Here is a 16,350-nt window from a genome sequence, read left to right on the forward strand (position 1 = left end):
CGACGCGGGGGTTGTTGGGGTAACTGGGTCCAGCTGGGGGAGTAACGCTGCTGACCTTGCCTTGCAGTGAGCCTGAACTCGTCGTGGAGGGAGCTTGTCCCACGGAGGCCACCGTCCAGCCTGATCTCGGTGTCGATGCTGCTGTCTGTCTCAATGCAAATCCTGCTCACTCTGACCTTCCAGGTCACTGCCTTCCTGCTGGTTAAGGAACAGCCCTGGTACGAGACGTGGACCCCCTCCTCAAAGTAAGAACTCGCTCTGTCACAGCCACTGAGCATAAATTCCTCCACCGACATTCGGCACCACTGGCAAGGTGGTGGTGGCACAGTGGTTACCACGGCTGCCTCAGGTCCCGGGTTCGATTCCCGGCTTGGGTCACTGTTTGCTTGGAGTTTGCACGTTCTCTCCCAGTGCTCCGGTTTCCTCCCTCAGTCAAACCATGTGTAGGTGAGGTGGATTGGCCATGCTAAATTATCCCAAGTGTCAGGGGGACTAGCAAGGTAAATATGTAGGGTTATGGGGATAGGGCCTGGGTGGGATTATGGTCGGTGCAGACTCGATGGGCCGAATGGCCACCTCCTGCACATTCTCCTCGTGTCTGCGTGGGTTTCCCTCGATGTGGAGATGCCGGCGTTGGACTGGGGTAAACACAGTAAGAAGTTTAACAACACCAGGTTAAAGTCCAACAGGTTTATTTGGTAGCAAAAGCCACACAAGCTTTCGAAGCTCTAAGCCCCTTCTTCAGGTGAGTGGGAATTCTGTTCACAAACAGAGCATATAAAGACACAGACTCAATTTACATGAATAATGGTTGGAATGCGAATACTTACAACTAATCAAGTCTTTAAGAAACAAAACAATGTGAGTGGAGAGAGCATCAAGACAGGCTAAAAAGATGTGTATTGTCTCCAGACAAGACAGCCAGTGAAACTCTGTGGGGGTTACAAATAGTGTGACATGAACCCAATATCCCGGTTTAGGCCGTCCTCGTGTGTGCGGAACTTGGCTATCAGTTTCTGCTCAGCGACTCTGCGCTGTCGTGTGTCGCGAAGGCCGCCTTGGAGAACGCTTACCCGAATATCAGAGGCCGAATGCCCGTGACCGCTGAAGTGCTCCCCAACAGGAAGAGAACAGTCTTGCCTGGTGATTGTCGAGCGGTGTTCATTCATCCGTTGTCGCAGCGTCTGCATAGTTTCCCCAATGTACCATGCCTCGGGACATCGGGCCTCGGGTTTCCCTCAACAGTCCAAAGATGTGCAGGTTAGGTGGATTGGCCGTGCCAAATTGTCCCTTAGTCTCCAAAGATGTGCAGGTTAGGTGGATTGGCCATGCTAAATTGCCCCTTAGTGTCCAAAGATGTGCGGGTTAGGTGGATTGGCCATGCTAAATTGCCCCTTAGTGTCCAAAGATGTGCGGGTTAGGGGGTAAGAGAGTAAATGTATGGGGATATGTCGATAGTACCCTTTCGGAGAGTCGGGGGCAGTCTTGATGGGCCAAATGGCCTCTTCCTGACTGTAAGGATTCTATGATCTTCAGGTTTGCATTTAACTGCCCTTGGGGAGATGGCAAGCTGCCTTCTTGCCGTCTGTGTGGTGTAGGCACACCCACAGTGCTGTTAGCAAAGGGTGTTGCAGAAATTTGACCCAGCGACGGTTTAGGGACGGCCGAGATATTTCCAAGTCGGGGATGATGAGTGGCTCTTGAGGGGAACCCTCCAGGTGGTGGTTGTTGCCCCATGGCTGTGCTGAGTTTGAGAGATTTGCTGTGTGGCAGAGAATGGCTGCCGCATCCTTCAACCCAACAGCAATCGAAGCGTTTTGGGGGTGGTTTCGCCTGGAAAGCCGCGCTGTAAAGGCGAGCGTTCCGGAATGTTATCCCGCACTCCCAGTGTCGGACAGAGGCGGGATTTGGGATCAGTTTAAACAGCGATGCCTCTCGGACAGACAGGCTGCGAGAGTATTATAACTGGCGTGTGGGTAAGTGGGGCTGGAGAGGGACGTGCGAGATGTTGGGAGGGAGGGTTAGCAGCCATGAAACCTTCTCGAGGACTGTTACACTGAGTCCGACAGCCAGCACACAGCAGCTTCTGACTGACTAAGCCCTTGTCATCTCTGGGTCACTCCCTGTCATCCCTGGGTCACTCCCTTGTCATCCCTGGGTCACTCCCTGTCATCTCTGGGTCACTCCCTGTCATCCCTGGGTCACTCCCTGTCATCCCTGGGTCACTCCCTGTCATCCCTGGGTCACTCCCTGTCATCTCTGGGTCACTCCCTGTCATCCCTGGGTCACTCCCTGTCATCCCTGGGTCACTCCCTGTCATCCCTGGGTCACTCCCTGTCATCCCTGGGTCACTCCCTGTCATCCCTGGGTCACTCCCTGTCATCTCTGGGTCACTCCCTGTCATCTCTGGGTCACTCCCTGTCATCCCTGGGTCACTCCCTGTCATCCCTGGGTCACTCCCTGTCATCTCTGGGTCACTCCCTGTCATCCCTGGGTCACTCCCTGTCATCCCTGGGTCACTCCCTGTCATCCCTGGGTCACTCCCTGTCATCTCTGGGTCACTCCCTGTCATCCCTGGGTCACTCCCTGTCATCTCTGGGTCACTCCCTGTCATCTCTGGGTCACTCCCTGTCATCTCTGGGTCACTCCCTGTCATCTCTGGGTCACTCCCTGTCATCTCTGGGTCACTCCCTGTCATCCCTGGGTCACTCCCTGTCATCCCTGGGTCACTCCCTGTCATCCCTGGGTCACTCCCTGTCATCCCTGGGTCACTCCCTGTCATCCCTGGGTCACTCCCTGTCATCCCTGGGTCACTCCCTGTCATCCCTGGGTCACTCCCTGTCATCCCTGGGTCACTCCCTGTCATCTCTGGGTCACTCCCTGTCATCCCTGGGTCACTCCCTCGGTCTCTTGCCCTGCAGATACTGCTGCTGTGTTTGCTGAAATTCTCATTTTAATTTCAGACTCGAAGACCATAAGACATCAGAGCAGAATGAGGCCACTCGGCCCATCGAGTCTGCTCCGCCATTCAGTCATGGCTGATATTTTTCTCATCCCCATTCTCCTGCCCTTTTCCCCATAACCCCTGATCCCCTTATTAATCAAGAACCTTATTTCCTAATATGAATTTATTTTCGATCTAGGCCCTTTTTGAGATCGGACTTGAGACTCCATAATCCGACAGTGTAGAGGGAGCTTTACTCTGTATCTAACCCCGTGCTGTACCTGTCCTGGGAGTGTTTGATGGGGACAGTGCAGAGGGAGCTTTGCTCTGTATCTAACCCCGTGCTGTACCTGTCCTGGGAGTGTTTGATGGGGGGACAATGTAGAGGGAGCTTTACTCTGTATCTAACCCCGTGCTGTACCTGTCCTGGGAGTGTTTGATGGGGACAGTGCAGAGGGAGCTTTACTCTGTATCTTAACCCCGTGTTGTACCTGTCCTGGGAGTGTTTGATGGGGGAGACAGTGTAGAGGGAGCTTCACTCTGTATCTAACCCCGTGCTGTACCTGTCCTGGGAGTGTCTGAAGGGGACAGTGCAGAGGGAGCTTCACCCTGTATCTAACCCCGTGCTGTACCTGTCCTGGGAGTGTTTGATGGGGACAGTGCAGAGGGAGCTTCACTCTGTATCTAACCCCGTGCTGTACCTATCCTGGGAGTGTTTGATGGGGGACAGTGTAGAGGGAGCTTTACTCTGTATCTAACCCCGTGCTGCACCTGTCCTGGGAGTGTTTGATGGGGGGACAATGTAGAGGGAGCTTTACTCTGTATCTAACCCCGTGTTGTACCTGTCCTGGGAGTGTTTGAAGGGGACAGTGCAGAGGGAGCTACACCCTGTATCTAACCCCGTGCTGTACCTGTCCTGGGAGTGTTTGATGGGGACAGTGTAGAGGGAGCTTTACTCTGTATCTAACCCCGTGCTGTACCTGTCCTGGCAGTGTTTGATGGGGGGACAGTGTAGAGGGAGCTTTACTCTGTATCTAACCCCGTGCTGTACCTGTCCTGGGAGTGTTTGATGGGGGACAGTGTAGAGGGAGCTTTACTCTGTATCTAACCCCGTGCTGTACCTGTCCTGGCAGTGTTTGATGGGGGGACAGTGTAGAGGGAGCTTTACTCTGTATCTAACCCCGTGCTGTACCTGTCCTGGCAGTGTTTGATGGGGGGACAGTGTAGAGGGAGCTTTACTCTGTATCTAACCCCGTGCTGTACCTGTCCTGGGAGTGTTTGATGGGGGACAGTGTAGAGGGAGCTTTACTCTGTATCTAACCCCGTGCTGTACCTGTCCTGGGAGTGTCTGATGGGGGACAGTGTAGAGGGAGCTTTACTCTGTATCTAACCCCGTGCTGTACCTGTCCTGGGAGTGTTTGATGGGGGACAGTGTAGAGGGAGCTTTACTCTGTATCTAACCCCGTGCTGTACCTGTCCTGGGAGTGTTTGATGTGGGACGGTGTAGAGGGAGCTTTACTCTGTATCAGAATGGCCGGAGTGAAGATTGTGCTTGATTTTGATCAGTGATGGCTCTCCGGGTGCGGACTCTGACAGGATCTGTGTTCTTTCCTCAGTGTTTGTAACGGGAGCCATGGTGACGAGCTGATAAACACCAGCGTTTCACTTCACAATGATTCCGAAGTGGATGAGCACAATATCTCCAATTATGAAAACACAACACTGTTTTTTGTCTCATGTTGCCAGTATCTGGCAGTTGCTTTTGTGTTTTCCAAGGGACGGCCTTTCCGGCAACCTGTCTACAGAAACTGTGAGTCTGGCGTCTGTCTGCGTGCCGCTCGCGCGGGTGTTGTTGATGGGGGGGGCGGGATTGTGGGGCGGGCTAGGTATCTCTTGCCTTCTTGCACTCCTCTATCCCCCACCTCCCCGGAGTTTAAGCGGGATTAATGCCAGCAGTTATGCCACCAGTCCACTGGGGAGTGGGGTCCTGTTCGCTGGGTGGTAACTGGACTAACAGATGCAGGAGAGAGGTTCGGGGTGGTTTATATAGAGAATAACAGATACCCGAGAGTGAGTTACAGACTGGAATCTAATCGAGGGGTTTGGGGTGGTTTATATATAGAATAACAGATACCCGGGAGTGAGTTACAGATTGGAATCTAATCGAGGGGTTCAGGGTGGTTTATATATAGAATAACAGATACCCGGGAGTGAGTTACAGACTGGAATCTAATCGAGGGGTTTGGGGTGGTTTATATATAGAATAACAGATACCCGGGAGTGAGTTACAGACTGGAATCTAATCGAGGGGTTCGGGGTGGTTTATATATAGAATAACAGATACCCGGGAGTGAGTTACAGACTGGAATCTAATCGAGGTGTTCGGGGTGGTTTCTATATAGAATAACAGATACCCGGGAGTGAGTTACAGACTGGAATCTAATCGAGGGGTTTGGGGTGGTTTATATACAGAATAACAGATACCCGGGAGTGAGTTACAGACTGGAATCTAATCGTGGGGTTCGGGGTGGTTTGTATACAGAATAACAGATACCCGGGAGTGAGTTACAGACTGGAATCTAATCGAGGGGTTCAGTGTGGTTTATATATAGAATAACAGATACCTGGGAGTGAGTTACAGACTGGGATCTAAACGAGGGGCTCAGGGTGTTTTATATATAGAATAACAGATACCCGGGAGTGAGTTACAGACTGGAATCTAATCGAGGGGTTCGGGGTGGTTTATATATAGAATAACAGATACCCGGGAGTGAGTTACAGACTGGAATATATTGACACTGTGACCTCTCTCTCTTTTTCAGACTTGTTTATGGGTTGTATTCTGGTCCTTTACAGCTTCATCATTGTGATTATGATGTACCCGATCACAATTATTGATGACTTCTTTCAGGTAATGGAAGTGCGGTTCCTGTTTTGCCTCAGAGCGGGGTTGCTAATCGGCCCGAGTTTACTGGGCCCACCACCATGCCTGGGGCTCGATTTCAAACACAGGCCCCAGTGTGGAAAGTGCACTGCAAAGCCCACTTTCTACCTGGCCTGTTGGTGCGGGTTGGGCTTTGGATGGGGAAATGGCATCTTTCACTGCTGGCCACAGGTCTTCAGGCCTCGTACAAGAGGAGCCCAGCAGCACCATTTCAGATTCTCAACCCCTCGCAGGCAGGATCTGCTGAGGGATAACCTTCTCCAGCCTTTGTCAAAGGCCGTTCCTTCAATCCAGCACCATCCCTCCTTCTCAGTAGGTGTTTTCCCTCCCTACCCTTCGGAAGCTCCCTTTGAAGCACGACCCTTCCCGCCTCACTGTTATCCCTTCGTGGCAAAGTTGAGTTTGTAAAGCTGGAATCTGATGTCAAAGATGTTTTTTTAAAAGTTGTAAAAATGTTAGAGGAAAAAACACCATGTGTCCCTTTAAAAGCTTTGATTTGATTTATTATTGTCACATGTATTGGGATACAGTGAAAAGTATTGTTTCTTGCGCGCTATGCAGACAGAGCATACTGTTCATAGAGTACATAGGGGAGAAGGATTTGATTTATTATTGTCACGTATTGGGATACAGTGAAAACTATTGTTTGTGGCGCACTATACAGACAAAGCATACCGTTCATAGAGTACATAGGGGAGAAGGATTTGATTTATTATTGTCACATGTATTGGGATACAGTGAAAAGTATTGTTTCTTGCGCGCTATGCAGACAGAGCATACTGTTCATAGAGTACATAGGGGAGAAGGATTTGATTTATTATTGTCACGTATTGGGATACAGTGAAAACTATTGTTTGTGGCGCACTATACAGACAAAGCATACCGTTCATAGAGTACATAGGGGAGAAGGATTTGATTTATTATTGTCACATGTATTGGGATACAGTGAAAAGTATTGTTTCTTGCGCGCTATGCAGACAGAGCATACTGTTCATAGAGTACATAGGGGAGAAGGATTTGATTTATTATTGTCACGTATTGGGATACAGTGAAAACTATTGTTTGTGGCGCACTATACAGACAAAGCATACCATTCATAGAGTACATAGGGGAGAAGGATTTGATTTATTATTGTCACATGTATTGGGAGACCGTGAGAAGTATTGTTTTTTGTGCGCTGTACAGACAAAGCATACCGTTCATAGAGAAGGAAAGGAGAGGGTGCAGAATGCAGTGTTACAGTCATAGCTAGGGTGCAGAGAAAGATCAACTTAATGCGAGGTAGGTCCATTCAAAAGTCTGACAGCAGCAGGGAAGAAGCTGTTCTTGAGTCGGTTGGTACGTGACCTCAGACTTTTGTGTCTTTTTCCCAACGGAAGAAGGTGGAAGAGAGAATGTCCGGGGTGCGTGGGAGTCCTTGATTACGCTGGCTGCTTTTCCGAGACCGTGGGAAGTGTAGACAGAGTCAATGGATGGGAGGCTGGTTTGAGTGATGGATTGGGCTACATTCACGACCCTTTGTAGTTTCTTGCGGTCTTGGGCAGAGCAGGAGCCCAGACCAAGCTGTGATACACCCAGAAAGAATGCTTTCTATGGTGCATCTGTAAAAGTTGGTGAGAGTCGTAGCTGACATGCCAAATTTCCTTAGTCTTCTGAGAAAGTAGAGGCGTTGGTGGGGCTTTCTTAACTATAGTGTCGGCATGGGGGGGACCAGGACAGGTTGTTGGTGATCTGGACACCTAGAAATCTGAAGCTCTCGACCATTTCCACTTCATCCCTATTGATGTAGACAGGGGCATGTTCTCCTCTATGCTTCCTGAAGTCGATGACGATCTCCTTCATTTTGTTGACAATGAGGGAGAGGTGTTTGAAGGAGAGTTGGTGTTTTGTTTCACTGCTTGGAGGTTTAAAATGCAAAGTACATCCAAGGCACAAGCTGAAACACTTGTACCAAAAAGTCAAGCAGTCGTCTTGACAAAAATCCAAAAACAAAAACAGGTCGTCGTCTTGACAAAGACGACCTGTTTTTGTTTTTGGATTTTTGCCCAATCAACTTAAAGGAAGCACTCAGCTACCAAGAACCTAGAAGATTTGAAGTTGATGGTGTCGACAGCAGCAGACAAATCCGATAGTCGGAAAACTGATGGGTCACCACAGGTATAAAAGAGCGTGCAAGGGGGGAAAAAAACAGATGGAGAGCAATTGCCACCTCTCAAGCCTCGAGAGGGTGTGCGCAAATTCCAGTTGCCAATAGCTAAACATTCTCAGCTCTCCTCACTGCCAGCTTTATATATATATATCTTAAAAGAATGCGTCATCCAACCATCAAAAATTGGAAAGAACTCGCAGAGAAATCAACCGAGAAACTCCAAAGACTCCGAAAAACACAAAACCTGGTTGTATCTTTTTTTGAGTGACTAAATTCTATTATTTTATTTCTTTGTTAATGAGTGAGTTTTGTGTTTATTTGAATAACGTTCCAGTCGAATCTTATTTTTATTTGGTTACTAGTTCCCTGTTACTTAAATAAAAAATTGTTAAGTACTCGTCTTAAAGTGAGTGACAGACATTTGTTAGTTCACCACTAAGCGTTACTGAGGAACAGTTCACACCTTCCCACACACTTTGAACAGATTACGAGGCGAGGGATTCCTCTTTGGGGGGGTGTCGCCGGTCCGCCTTAAAGGGGAACAACCTCCGCGTCGTAAAACCTTCCTTTCCGTAATCGTCGCGAGCTGTTCCTTTGCCTGTGAAGAGTGTTCTAACTAAAGGCCAGGGTGGTGAGGGCTAGAATACAAGAGCAGGGATGTACTCCTGAGGCTGTATAAGGCTCTGGTCAGACCCCCCCCATTTGGAGAATTGTGAGCAGTTTTGGGCCCCGTATCTAAGGAAGGATGTGCCGGCCTTGGAAAGGGTCCAGAGGAGGTTCACAAGAATGATCCCTGGAATGAAGAGCTTGTCGTATGAGGAACGGTTGAGGACTCTGGGTCTGTACTTGTTGGAGTTCAGAAGGATGAGGGGGGGATCTTATTGAAACTTACAGGATACTGAAAGGCCCGGATAGAGTGGACGCGGGGAAGATGCTTCCATTAGTCGGAGAGACTGAGATCCGAGGGCACAGCCTCAGAGTAAAGGGACGACCCTTTAGAACCGAGATGAGGAGGAATTTCTTCAGCCAGAGAGTGGTGAATCTGTGGAACTCTTTGCCGCAGAAGGCTGTGGAAGCCGGGTCACTGAGTGTCTTTAAGGCAGAGATAGATCGGTTCTTGATTGGTAAGGGGGGTCAAAGGTTACGGGGAAAAGGCGGGAGAATGGGGATGAAGAATATGGCCATGGCAGAGCAGACTCGATGGGCCGAATGGCCTAATTCTGCACCTCTATCTTAGAGTCTTATGGGACAGTTGGGATTCCCGCTGCCCGGAGTGACGCTCGCAGCAAATTGCACTGTGCAGATCTCCAACAAAAGGCTCAACTCTGACTGCGACGCCCCTGCAGTCGATTAACCAGCAAGGCCAGTGGCTGGGGGTTTCAGCATTGTACCCTGGCTTCAGGTTGAGGACAGAGTGGTGAGAAGCATCTTGCGGTGGGACGGATTTAATTGTTATAATTTTTTTATTCATTTGTGGGACACGGGCGTCGCTGGCTGGGCCCAGCATTTATTGCCCATCCCTAGTTGCCCCTTGGAGGGCAGTTGAGAGTCAACCCCATTGGCTGTAGCTCTGGAGTCACATGTAGGCCAGACCGGGTAAGGACGGCAGATTTCCTTCCCTAAAGGGAACCAGATGGGTTTTTCCGACAATGGGTCACCAGTAGATTCTTAATCCCAGATATTTTTTTTATTGAATTCCAATTCCACCATCTGCCGTGGCGGGATTCGAACCCGGGTCCTCAGAACATTAGATGAGTTTCTGGTTTAATAGTCAAGCGATAATACCACTCGGCCACCGCCTCCCCTCATTGGAGAGAAAACCTACAAGTGATGAAAGCATTGACCTCTGAATTAACCACACTCTTCTTCTTTTGCTTCCTCCCTCCCAGTTGGTCTGCGTACCCACGGATTGGCGAAATAAGATGTTACTTTTGATTCTGGCCAACGTTGCTCTTTGTATTCTGGTGGAGGTGAGTGAGAGGCTCCCGAGACGCTGGCAGCTCTGTCATACGAGGAGAGACTAAGTCGGTTAGGATTATATTCACTGGAGTTTAGAAGAGTGAGAGGGGACCTCATAGAAACTTATAACATTCTAACAGGTCCAGACAGGGTAGATTCAGAAAGAATGTTCCCGATGGTGGGGGGAGTCCAGAACTGGGGGTCATAGTTTGAGGATAAGGGGTAAACCTTTTAGGACTGAGGTGAGGAGAAATTTCTTCACCCAGAGGGTGGTGAATGTGTGGAATTCACTCCCACAGAAAGTAGCTGAGGCCAAAACCTTGTCTGATTTCAAGAAGAAATTAGATATCGCTCTTGGGGCTAAATTTGATTTGATTTATTATTGTCACATGTATTGGGATACGGTGAAAAGTATTGTTTCTTGCGCACTATACAGACAAAGCATACCGTTCATAGAGTACATAGGGGAGAAGGATTTGATTTATTATTGTCATGTATTGGGATACAGTGAAAAGTATAGTTTCTTGCGCACTATACAGACAAAGCATACTGTTCATAGAGTACATAAGGGAGAAGGATTTGATTTATCATTGTCACATGTATTGGGATGCAGTGAAAAGTATAGTTTCTTGCGCGCTATACAGACAAAGCATACCGTTCATAGAGAAGGAAAGGAGAGTGTGCAGAATATAGTGTTACAGTCATAGCTAGGGTGTAGAGAAAGATCAACTTAATGTGAGGTAGGTCCATTCAAAAGTCTGACAGCAGCAGGGAAGAAGCTGTTCTTGAGTCGGTTGGTGCGTGACCTCAGATTTTTGTATCTTTTTCCCGACGGCAGAAGGTGGGAGAGAGAATGTCCGGGGTGCGTGGGGTGTCCTTGATTATGCTGGCTGCTTTTCCCCGAGGCAGCGGGAAGTGTAGACAGAGTCAATGGATGGGAGGCTGGTTTGCGTGATGGATTGGGCTACATTCACAACCTTTTGTAGTTTCTTGCGGTCTTGGGCAGAGCAGGAGCCCATAGCAAGCTGTGATACAACCAGAAAGAATGCTTCCTATGGGGCATCTGTAAAAGTTGGTGAGAGTCGTAGCGGACATACCAAATTTCCTTCGTCTTCTGAGAAAGTAGAGGCGTTGGTGGGGCTTTCTTAACTATAGTGTCGGCATGGGGGGGACCAGGACAGGTTGTTGGTGATCTGGACACCTAAAAACTTGAAACGCTTGATCTTTTTTGAAGGATGTGGGGGTAAAGGGATCAGGATATTGAATTCGATGATCAGCCATGATCAAAACGAATGGTTAAAGTTTATTTATTGGTCACAAGTAAGGCTTACATTAACACTGCAATGAAGTTACTGTGAAATTCCCCCAGTCGCCACACTCCGGCGCCTGTTCGGGTAACACTGAGGGAGAATTTAGCACGGCCAATGCACCCTAACCAGCACGTCTTTCGGACCGTGGGAGGAAACCGGAGCACCCGGAGGAAACCCACGCAGACACGGGGGGGAGAACGTGCAGACTCCGCACAGACAGTGACCACGAGCCGGGAATCGAACCCGAGTGCCTGATGCTGTGAGGCAGCAGCACTAACTACCGTGCCGACGTGGCGGAGCAGGCTCGAAGGGCCGAATGGCCTACTCCTGTTCTAGTTTCTATACCCTTGGGAAAACTCATGTTCTTGGGTCTGGGAGACTCACAAGGAGGGACACAGTCAGATTCCTGCAGGTTGGGGGGATGAGGGTGGGGGGGGCGTTTTGTCAACCTGTGTGTAAGGCCTATGGCAATGGATGATGCGGGGGAGGTGGGTTGGGGGGTGGTGGGGGCGGTGCGGTCTCTGCCATTGGGACCCTTCTCCAAAAAGTAGCCCCGATTTATTTATTCTTTCATGGTCTGCGGGCGTCGCTGGCCGGGTCCAGCATTCATTGCCCATCCCTAATTGCCCCTTGAGAAGGTGGTGGGTGAGCCACCGCCATCTTGAACCCACTGCAGTCCCTGAGGTGTAGGTACACCCACAGTGATGTTAGAGAGGGAGTTTCAGGATTTTGACCCAGCGACAGTGAGGGAACGGCTGCTATATTTCCCAGTCGGGGTGGTGAGTGGCTCGGAGGGGGAACCTCCAGGTGGGGGTGTTCCCCAGGTATCTGCTGCCCTTGTCCTTCGAGATGGTAGAGGTGGTGGGTTTGGAAGGTGCTGCCTAAGGAGCCTTGGTGAGTCGCTGCAGGGAATCTTGTAGATGGTCCACAAGGGCTGCACAGTGGGTTAGCACTGCTGCCTCACGGGACCCGGGTTCGATTCCCGGCTTGGGTCACTGTCTGTGCGGAGTCTGCACGTTCTCCCCCCGTGTCTGCATGGGTTTCCTCCGGGTGCTCCGGTTTCCTCCCACAGTCCGAAAGACGTGCAGGTTAGGGTGCATCGGCCGTGCTAAATTCTCCCTCAGTGTTACCCGAACTGGCGCTGGAGTGTGGGCGACCAGGGGGATTTTCACAGTAACTTCATTGCAGTGTTAATGTAAGCCGACATGTGACACTAATTTAAAAATAAATTAGTTGAACTGTCACGTTTGCCCCGCTTTAATTAAGCTAAAAGGTCTCTGATCTAGTGATAATAAAAGTGCGGCACGGTGGCACAGCGGGTTAGCGCTGCTGCCTCACAGCGCCAGGGACCCGGGTTCGATTCCCGGCTTGGGTCACTGTCTGTGTGGAGTTTGCACGTTCTCCCCCCGTGTCTGCGTGGGTTTCCTCCGGGTGCTCCGGTTTCCCCCCTCAATCTGAAAGATGTGTAGGTTAGGTGGATTGGCCATGCTAAGTTGCCCTTTAGTGTCCAAAGATGTGCAGGTTGGGTAGATTGGCCATGCTAAATTGCCCCTTAGTGTCCAAAGATGTGCAGGTTGGGTAGATTGGCCATGCTAAATTGCCCCTTAGTGTCCAAAGATGTGTAGGTTAGGTGGATTGGCCGTGCTAAATTGCCCCTTAGTGTCCAAAGATGTGCAGGTTGGGTAGATTGGCCATGCTAAATTGCCCCTTAGTGTCCAAAGATGTGTAGGTTAGGTGGATTGGCCGTGCTAAATTGCCCCTTAGTGTCCAAAGATGTGCAGGTTGGGTAGATTGGCCATGCTAAATTGCCCCTTAGTGTCCAAAGATGTGCAGGTTAGGTGGATTGGCCGTGCTAAATTGCCCCTTAGTGTCCAAAGATGTGCAGGTTGGGTAGATTGGCCATGCTAAATTGCCCCTTAGTGTCCAAAGATGTGTAGGTTAGGTGGATTGGCCGTGCTAAATTGCCCCTTAGTGTCCAAAGATGTGCAGGTTGGGTAGATTGGCCATTCTAAATTGCCCCTTAGTGTCCAAAGATATGTAGGTTAGGTGGATTGGCCATGCTAAATTGCCCTTTAGTGTCCAAAGATGTGCAGGTTGGGTAGATTGGCCATGCTAAATTGCCCCTTAGTGTCCAAAGATGTGCAGGTTAGGTGGATTGGCCATGCTAAATTGCCCCTTAGTGTCCAAAGATGTGCAGGTTAGGTAGATTGGCCATGCTAAATTGCCCCTTAGTGTCCAAAGATGTGTAGGTTAGGTGGATTGGCCGTGCTAAATTGCCCCTTAGTGTCCAAAGATGTGCAGGTTGGGTAGATTGGCCATGCTAAATTGCCCCTTAGTGTCCAAAGATGTGCAGGTTGGGTAGATTGGCCATGCTAAATTGCCCCTTAGTGTCCAAAGATGTGTAGGTTAGGTGGATTGGCCGTGCTAAATTGCCCCTTAGTGTCCAAAGATGTGCAGGTTGGGTAGATTGGCCATGCTAAATTGCCCCTTAGTGTCCAAAGATGTGTAGGTTAGGTGGATTGGCCGTGCTAAATTGCCCCTTAGTGTCCAAAGATGTGCAGGTTGGGTAGATTGGCCATGCTAAATTGCCCCTTAGTGTCCAAAGATGTGTAGGTTAGGTGGATTGGCCGTGCTAAATTGCCCCTTAGTGTCCAAAGATGTGCAGGTTGGGTAGATTGGCCATTCTAAATTGCCCCTTAGTGTCCAAAGATATGTAGGTTAGGTGGATTGGCCATGCTAAATTGCCCTTTAGTGTCCAAAGATGTGCAGGTTGGGTAGATTGGCCATGCTAAATTGCCCCTTAGTGTCCAAAGATGTGCAGGTTAGGTGGATTGGCCATGCTAAATTGCCCCTTAGTGTCCAAAGATGTGCAGGTTAGGTAGATTGGCCATGCTAAATTGCCCCTTAGTGTCCAAAGATGTGTAGGTTAGGTGGATTGGCCGTGCTAAATTGCCCCTTAGTGTCCAAAGATGTGCAGGTTGGGTAGATTGGCCATGCTAAATTGCCCCTTAGTGTCCAAAGATGTGTAGGTTAGGTGGATTGGCCGTGCTAAATTGCCCCTTAGTGTCCAAAGATGTGCAGGTTAGGTGGATTGGCCATGCTAAATTGCCCCTTAGTGTCCAAAGATGTACAGGTTGGGTAGATTGGCCATGCTAAATTGCCCCTTAGTGTCCAAAGATGTGCAGGTTGGGTAGATTGGCCATGCTAAATTGCCCCTTAGTGTCCAAAGATGTACAGGTTGGGTAGATTGGCCATGCTAAATTGCCCCTTAGTGTCCAAAGATGTGCAGGTTGGGTAGATTGGCCATGCTAAATTGCCCCTTCATGTCAGGGGGACTAGCTAGGGTAAATGCATATGGTGGATATTGGGCCTGGGTGGGATTGTGGTCGGTGCAGACTCGATGGGCCGAATGGCCGCCTCCCGCACCGAAGGGATTCTATAATATCACGCTGCCATGTCTTATCTCTGCCCAAGAGTCGTATCAAGAAGCTGCAAGATTTTTAGAAGGAGAGGTACAGAGATCGGCTCAGATAAAGAGGTTGTTCATCGCTGTTTCTGTGATTATTTTTTCCCCCTGCAGAATTGCCTGTGCGATTCCAAATTCCTTTGGCTGAGGAATCTCTTCGCCGGAAGCTGCGACGCACAACCTGTCCCACAGACCTACCCACAGGTAAGGGAGGGGGGGGGTGGGGTGGGGTTTAGCCCAGAACCTGTGTTTGGTGGGGGGGGGGGGGCAGCTGAAGTGGGGCTGGTGGGATGGGGGAGCACTCGTCTCCACGGTTGAGTTGAATACAGCACAAAAGGAGGCCCTTTGGCCCATCACTGTGCCTCCATTTGGAATTCCCTCTGTAAATCTCTCACCTCCTCGAGCACTGCCTGTCCTCCTATCTCCTCATGTGACCCTGTGTCCGAGAGCACCGTGGGACGTTTCGCCCCTGTGCGGTGGAGGGGTGCTACGTCGATGCAACTTGGTGTTGAAAGCCTTGGCGCGGCCTGTTCCTGACTCGGGGCAAACTCTGAGCGGACCTGATAGTTAACCAGGGCTGCTTAGGAGTCTAAAGATCTACCGCGTGTAATGTGAAGCATTGCGATTGTTACTGTGCCCCGGATCCAGAGCAATAAAAGCAAAATACCGCAGATACTGGACTTTATGTTTTAATCACCTGTCGGACAGGGGCGTCGCTGGCTGGGCCAGCATTTATTGCCCATCCCTAGTCACCCGGGGGCCGTTGAGAGTCAACCACATTGGCTGTGGCTGTGGAGTCACATGTAGGCCAGACCGGGTAAGGACGGCAGATTTCCTTCCCTAAAGGGCGGCACGGTAGCACAGTGGTTAGCACTGCTGCTTCACAGCTCCAGGGTCCCGGGTTCGATTCCCGGCTCGGGTCACTGTCTGTGTGGAGTTTGCACATTCTCCTCGTGTCTGCGTGGGTTTCCTCCGGGTGCTCCGGTTTCCTCCCACAGTCCAAAGATGTGCGGGTTAGGTTGATTGGCCAGGTTAAAATTGCCCCTGAGATGCGTAGGTTAGAGGGATTAGCGGGTAAATATGTGGGGGTAGGGCCTGGGTGGGATTGTGGTCGGTGCAGACTCGATGGGCCGAATGGCCTCCTTCTGCACTGTAGGGTTTCTATGATTCTATGAAGGGGAAGTTTATTTATCATTGTTACAAGTCGGCTTACATTAACACCGCAATGAAGTTACTGTGAAATCCCCCTAGTTGCCGCACTCCGGCGCCTGTTCGGGTAACACTGAGGGAGAATTTAGCACGGCCGATGCACCCTAACCAGCACGTCTTTCAGACTGTGGGAGGAAACCGGAGCACCCGGAGGAAACCCATGCAGACACGGGGAGAAAGTGCAGACTCCGCACAGACAGTGACCCCAAGCCGGGAATCGAACCTGGGTCCCTGGCGCTGTGAGGCAGCAGCGCTAACCCACTGTGCTGCCGTGTAGTTTAAAGTTTATTAGTCACAAGTACGGCTTACATTAACACCGCAATGAAGTTACTGTGAGAATCCCCTAGTCGCCACACTCCGACGCCTGTT

General features: G+C 50.1%; 1 protein-coding gene across 1 annotated transcript; it reads left to right on the forward strand.

Moving 5' to 3' along the window:
* Nucleotides 1-67: 67 nt before the first annotated feature.
* On the forward strand, nucleotides 68-15,025 carry LOC144491155 (polyamine-transporting ATPase 13A3-like; the record flags this gene model as incomplete). The annotated part of the gene is made up of 5 exons (XM_078208832.1): nucleotides 68-245; nucleotides 4,561-4,754; nucleotides 5,767-5,855; nucleotides 9,927-10,007; nucleotides 14,887-15,025. Coding segments are annotated over 5 exons (681 nt in total), but the record flags the coding sequence as incomplete, so codon positions are not given.
* Nucleotides 15,026-16,350: the final 1,325 nt, after the last annotated feature.

The sequence above is a fragment of the Mustelus asterias genome, unplaced genomic scaffold, assembly GCF_964213995.1.
Source record: "Mustelus asterias unplaced genomic scaffold, sMusAst1.hap1.1 HAP1_SCAFFOLD_4587, whole genome shotgun sequence".
NCBI classification, from domain to species: domain Eukaryota; kingdom Metazoa; phylum Chordata; class Chondrichthyes; order Carcharhiniformes; family Triakidae; genus Mustelus; species Mustelus asterias.